The sequence below is a fragment of the Mesoplodon mirus genome, assembly GCF_964341445.2.
Source record: "Mesoplodon mirus genome assembly, chromosome: 15".
NCBI classification, from domain to species: Eukaryota; Metazoa; Chordata; class Mammalia; order Artiodactyla; family Ziphiidae; genus Mesoplodon; species Mesoplodon mirus.
In genome coordinates, this window is record NC_138991.1 from 65717145 (window position 1) to 65723540 (window position 6396).

Here is a 6396-nt window from a genome sequence, read left to right on the forward strand (position 1 = left end):
GCGGGTGTCAGGGCCCTGCACCCAAGGACGATGACCCATAAGTGATGTGCTCGGCCCTGGGAGAGGGAGCTGGGTGGCAGTCTCAGCACTGGTCTTGAAGCATTTGCTCCTGTGCTCCCAGTAGAATTTTGAAAAATGATATTCTTTGTCACACATTTTTAAGTTGGAATTTTTTTCTTATAAATTTATGGGTATAAAACACGTAAAAATATTTTATGTGTAGTCAGTAGAATGTAAATAACAATTTGGTGTCAACTACCATCCCCATTAAAAATCTGCTCCTTAGGGAATTTCCTTTAAATTGTCTTCCCATTCCATAACACCTCAGAATTTTGTCCTAATGTTTCTTATATCTGAAAGCCTTTTGTTTTTTTCTTAAGATGTACCTTTGCTTCAGAATACACTGAAACCTTTAGAATTTAAGTATTCACCTGATCTAGAAGTCATGTATTGTCATTGCAGTTATGAGCAGTATATAGTTGATAGAACAACCCAACTAAGTTACAGATTTTGATAAATAGCTGTTAAACTAACAACAGAAAATGTATTTGGAAGTGCACCTCTTAACGATAAGGAAGGTGGGAGTTGTGTGCCCTAATCAGAGATGGCTTCACTCCCAGTGGTACCAGAGGTGTGCACCCCTCCCTGGGCTGTGCACCCCCTGGGCCATGCTCCAAGGTGGATGCAGGGTGAGAAGAGTGAGGACTTCCCTCAGGTGGGAGAACGTAGTGTTTTAGGGAGTGGGGAGGGTTTGGGAAGGAGGTGATGCCAGCTCACAGGCTGGTTCTCGGCCTCTCCTTGTCCTGGCCACGCCTTCTCTTCCTCGGGCCTGGCTCCCATCTGAACTGAGATTTAAGGTCACCCTTTATGCCCTCTTGGGCCTTTGTCTCCTGGCTCTAAGTTCCTCCCCCTCAGGGCCTTCCCCTCGGCAGCACGAGGGGGGGCATTGAAAGGCTCTGAGTTGATTTTGGGGTGCTCTGAGCTAGCCAGTGGATGGTGCTCTGGCAGGGGAGTTGCTAGGCCACCTCCTGCCTGTCGGAACTTCCTTGTCCACTGTGCTCACCATGACCCAGCCTGATGGGACGTGTGGAGCCTGCTGTCCCCAGGAAGCCCCGCCAGCACCCCGGGATAGGCTGCAGCTTGGCAGGGCAGCTTGGCTCCTGCAGCAAGATGGATTCGGTCAGATACATGTTTTCTCTTTTACATGAAGTTTGTGGAGTCTCCTTGGGGTAAAAAAACTAAATTTATGGATTGATTTGAGCAATATGATAAAATTTCTGTGATTTAGGTGTACAGCACTTAGAATATATAGTTTGTCACTGAACTTATAAAATGATAAAGCGTTTTTTTCCCCCATGTATTTTCCATTGTTTAAGAGGTTTTATGAAGAATGTGTTCCTGTTCCCTGAGTTTCTCTTAGGTTCTTAAATTGCCAGTATTGAGGTCACGTAAAGGTGCTTTGTTCAATAATGTTCACTCTAGTGTGTGACTTGCTCCTCCCCCATCTTCCAATTTTTTGTTTACTTAGAAAACTGTGGCTGAAAAGCAGGAGAAGAGAAATCAGGATCGGCTGAGGAGGAGAGAGGAGAGGGAGCGGGAAGAACGCCTGAGCAGGAGGTGAGCACGTGCGACCTGAGGACGCCCCACTTCCTGGCAGCACTGCAGACTTACTGCCCTTGACAGTTGAGGTCTGCCAGTTACCTGGGTGGCTCTTAAAAGAAGAATAAGCAAACATATAGCATGTTCAGTCAAGCGAGGTTCTGGCTGGTCCAGGAGGACCTGTGTGCACAGCTGTGCGGTGTGGACAGGACACCCAAGCTGCTCGAGCAGCTGTGGCCACCTGATTCTTACCTAGAAAGATGTGGACTCCCTGGCAGGGGTGGAGGGGGACCTGTCACAGCACCTCCTGTGGAGCAGCCCTTGACCAGCAGGACAGGCAGGAGCTGGGACACCAGAGAGGAACATGCTCTCACGCTGCCATGCCTGCTGTGGGCAGGACCCACCAGGGACGGGCTCCGGTGTGGGCCCAGGCTCGTGGGTGGTAGGGTGGAAGCAGAGAGAACGTGAGCTAGCTGGGAGGGTCCAGGCCAAGGAGGTGGCAGTTCGAACCCTGTGAGGGCCAGGACGGAATTATGTTTTCTGGGGGTTGGAGCTGATAGGATTTGCTAGTGGACAGAGCAAGTTGTGCAAAGGGGGAGTGGAGCTGGCTCAGAGTTTCTGATCAGGAGTGGCCGCTTATGGCGGTGGGGAGACTGGGAATGGTGTGTTGGGATGAGGAGGAGGTGGGGAGGAGAATTTGGCTGTGGCCGTATTTGGGCCTAAGAGACATCCCTTCAGCCTAAGAGACATGCAGGTGGAGACAGCGGGTCTGGTCAGAGTTCAAGGAAGAGGCTGGAGCACCGAGTAACCACGCTCTCATATTGGGCACAGAAACTGGGCTTTCCTGGAGGAATTCCTTAGTGAATAACTCAGGACAAATAATCCTTTATTGTATCTTTTGTGTTTCTTTTCATTATTTTAACTATCTAACAGATTCTGATTATAAATAGACTCAAAACAGTGTAAAAATATATTAAGCAAAAAGACACAGAGGTGACGACAGTCGCTGAACATGTTGTGTGCACAGGGGTATATGTGGGACCCTCCACATGTGAGACCTTCCCATAGCAGCTGTGCTCTTGAAGGCTACACAGAGTCCCTACTATGATGCTGTAATTAACTATATCCTTTTATTCTCCCACCTTCATTCACCCCTTTTGTCCACCCCCATTTCCCTACCTCTGGCAACCACCAGTCTGTTCTCTGTGTCTATGGGTTTGGGTTTTTTTCGATTTCACGTTAACTGAGATCATACAGTATTTATCTTTTTCTGTCTGACTTATTTCACTTACCATAATGCTGTCAAGGTCCATCGATATTGTTACACATGGCAGGATTCCATCTTTTTTGTGGCTGAATAACATCCCACTGTATACGTACAACCACATCATCTTTATCCATTCATCTGTCAGTGGACACTTAGGTTGTTACCATGTTTAGGCTACTATAAATAATGCTGCGGTGAACATGGGGGCGCAGCTATCTTTTCAAGATTGTGATTTCATTTCCTTCAGGTAAAAATACCCGGAATTGGAATTGCTGGATCATATTGTAGTTCCATTTTAATTTTTTGAGGAACCTCCTTTCTGTTTTCCATAGTGGCTGCACCAATTTACATTCCCACCAACAGTGCACAAAGATTCCCGTTTCTCTGCATCCTCACAAACACGTGTATTTCTTTTTTTTTTTTTTTTTTTTTTTTTTTTTGCGGTATGCGGGCCTCTCACTGTTGTGGCCTCTCCCGTTGCGGAGCACAGGCTCCGGATGCGCAGGCCCAGCGGCCATGGCTCACGGGCCCAGCCGCTCCGCGGCATATGGGATCCTCCCAGACCGGGGCACGAACCCGTATCCCCTGCATCGGCAGGCGGACTCTCAACCACTGCGCCACCAGGGAGGCCCATGTGTATTTCTTTTTGATGACAGCCATTCTGACAGGTGTGAGGTGGTATCTCATTATGGTTCTGATTTGCTTTTCCCTGCTGAATAGTGACGTTGAGCAATTTTTTATGTGCCTGTTGGCCATCTGTATGTCTTCTTTGACAAAATGTCTATTCAGGTCCTCTGCCCATGTTTTTACTTTTTTTTCTTTCCCCCCCTTCTGTTTAGAGTTCTTTTTGTGTTTTGGATATTAGCCTATTATCAGATACATGATTTGCAGATATTTTCTCCTTTTCAGTAGGTCGCCTTTTCATTTTGTTGATGGTTCCCTTCACTGTGCAGAAGCTTGTTAGTCTGATGTAGTCCCACTTGTTGACTTTTGCTTTTGTTGCCTTTGCATTTTATTTTTTTTTAGAAGCCTTTGCTTTTTTAAAAAATTTTTTGATTAAGTTTTTATGAAACTATTTTTGAACGAGTAATCTAGTGACCATCTTTGTATGAGTTTGAGGGTTTATAAAATTCCTTAGAATTCCTGGGATAAAGGAATATAATATATAAATATTGGTAGGTGTTACAAAAATTGCTTTTCAAGAGGCTTTGTCAGATCACCCTCCAGCCACATGATGTGTGAGCATCTTTTGTCACTTCCTCCTTGAGCACACGTTGGTGGTGATCTTGTAAATTTCTGCTTGGAACGGTGTGAAATGAGACCTCGTTGTAAAGTGCATTTCTTAGTTGTTGGTTGTATAATGTTTCCCAGGGAGCTCATGTGACACTCACTGGCAGTGAACCTGTGTTTGCAACTTGGGTGTCCTGCCCAGCCCTGCACCTGCCATGTGACTATCTATGTAGCTGAGGTGGCGTCCACTGTGAAGAGTTTGCAGAGCCGCTGGTTCAGCTCAGTGCAGCATGGACCCCTGGGTGCTGGTCTCTGCGTTCTGCCTCCAAGCAGCTGGGGCTGGAGGCAGGCCTTATAGCAGGTCCTCTGGGAAGTCGGCCCTCCTTCACCACGTGAACTTGAGGCACCTCCCCTCAGCTGTAAGGGATGAAGCTGTTTTTGGGAAATTGTTCATCTTTTTTTCCATTTTAGGTCTGGATCAAGAACCAGAGATCGCAGGAGGTAGGTTTTCCATTTATGTGTTCTCAGTGAGATGTTCTTTTCTATGTGCACTTAATACTTAACCTTTATAGCTTCACAGTTATTATCTGGTGGTCAGGTCTGGCTCATGAAGGGCACAGGACGTGGGTGAGACTCCAGTCCTGTTTCTAACTGGCGTTGGCTGGGGCTTAGTGCAGCGTGGGAGTGGGGACCCACTGTCAATGAGAGGGACAGTCAGGGTGCTGCTGGGGCCTGCTGGGCAGCCGGGACTTTCCTGGCCAATGTACAGGAAGCATCAGCGGGAAGGGTCTGGCCGTAGTTACCAGAGAGTAGTTGGTGGGATTATTGTGAACCCAAGTTGTAAGTTTGTGGGAGGAGGGGAGATAACAGTAAAGCATCAGCAGAACATCTGCTGCAGGTCACGCTCCCGGGACCGGCGTCGGAGGCGGTCAAGATCTACCTCCAGAGAGCGGCGGAAGTCGTCCCGGTCCCGGTCCCGAGACAGACACCGGCGCCACCGAAGCCGTTCCCGGAGCCACAGCCGGGGCCACCGCCGGGCATCCAGGGACCGGAGTTCGAAATACAAGTAACTACTCTGACTCCTTCAGTAGCTGTGTCCAGGAGTGCACCCTTTCTTTGTGTGCTGGGGTCTGGGGGTCTGTCATCTGTGGGACAGAGTGTTAGGGCCTTGAGGAGTCCTGAATGGGGCCCAGGGCACTGAGAGCCCTAAGCCGAGGGCAGCAGATGGCTTCAGGGCTGGGACGGTTGAGAGGCTGAGGAGGTGGTCGCACGTGGGCATGGCCACACTCAGGGGCTGCACACTCACTGTCATTTTGGTACGCAGAGCCCCCGACTAGGCCCTGCTTACCTCTGCTGTGGTTTTTTAAAGGAAAAACAGCAACAACAGAAAACACCACTAATGATCATATTCAGAGACGACCACTGTTAGCTTTGGTACGATGGATTTTAAATATCTTTTTTTCCATTGTGTTTTTACATAATGGATCATATTCCATGTGTGGACTCTTGTATTTTCCTTTGCAGTGTTTACATTTTAGTGGAAGCTTTTCCTATTACTAGAAACCTTTGTAGATGTCACTTTCTAGTGGCTACCCAGCCCTCCCTGGGCAGTGGGTTGGGCACGAGATGGCAGGCCTGGCACCCTCTGGTCTACTAGGGCCCTTCCACCCGTGGTGGGTCCTACCCTTACCTGGCCTGGTGCTGAGGGTCCAAGGTGTCAGTGCCTGAGGAGCAGCCAGGAGGGGGGGCCAGCCCTTGCTGAGCCTCTGGTTCCTGTTTCCCAGGTTCTCCAGAGAGCGGGCCTCAAGGGAGGAGTCCTGGGAGCGCGGGCGGAGTGAGCGGGGGGCCACCGACTGGAGGCTCGAGAGCACCAATGGGAAGACCGCGTCACGGAGGTCGGAGGAAAAGGAGGCCGGCGAGATCTGAACCCACGTCCAGGCGCTGTAAATAGTCTGATATGTGTTTGACACAGCCTAACGTTACCCTTTATATTTGCTGAATACAACTCATCTTTTGTAGTTTACCATTTCTATTGTTTTGGAGCTAGCTGTGAGTTTCTCGAGATGTACAGAGTTGCTCCTGTGTTCTGGGTTATGTCAAGTGGGAATAAATAGCCTGACAGACTGCCTCCTGACAGCCGTGGTGCAGTCTCTCCTGTCCCCGGTGCGCTAGACTTTGCCGTGGCTTCCACAGGTTGGGGGACACACCAGGGGTCGTCTGAGTTGAGCCTAGAAATGTGACTTACCGTTGGACTCCCCTTTGACTTTTGGCATGTGATGTGCTGTGCACCTCCAACACCC

The 6396-nt window shown here is 49.0% G+C and overlaps 1 protein-coding gene across 3 annotated transcripts in view; it reads left to right on the forward strand.

Moving 5' to 3' along the window:
- LUC7L (LUC7 like) overlaps nt 1-6224 on the forward strand; it is a 30620-nt gene extending 24396 nt beyond the window's left edge. For all 3 annotated transcript variants that reach the window (XM_082645281.1, XM_082645280.1, XM_082645282.1), the window contains 4 exons: nt 1529-1617; nt 4568-4597; nt 4995-5162; nt 5881-6224. In XM_082645281.1, coding sequence (XP_082501407.1) covers nt 1529-1617; nt 4568-4597; nt 4995-5162; nt 5881-6022 — 429 coding nt within the window. In that variant the 3' untranslated portion in view covers nt 6023-6224. The remainder of the gene's footprint in view (nt 1-1528; nt 1618-4567; nt 4598-4994; nt 5163-5880) is intronic.
- The last annotated feature ends 172 nt before the right edge of the window (nt 6225-6396 follow it).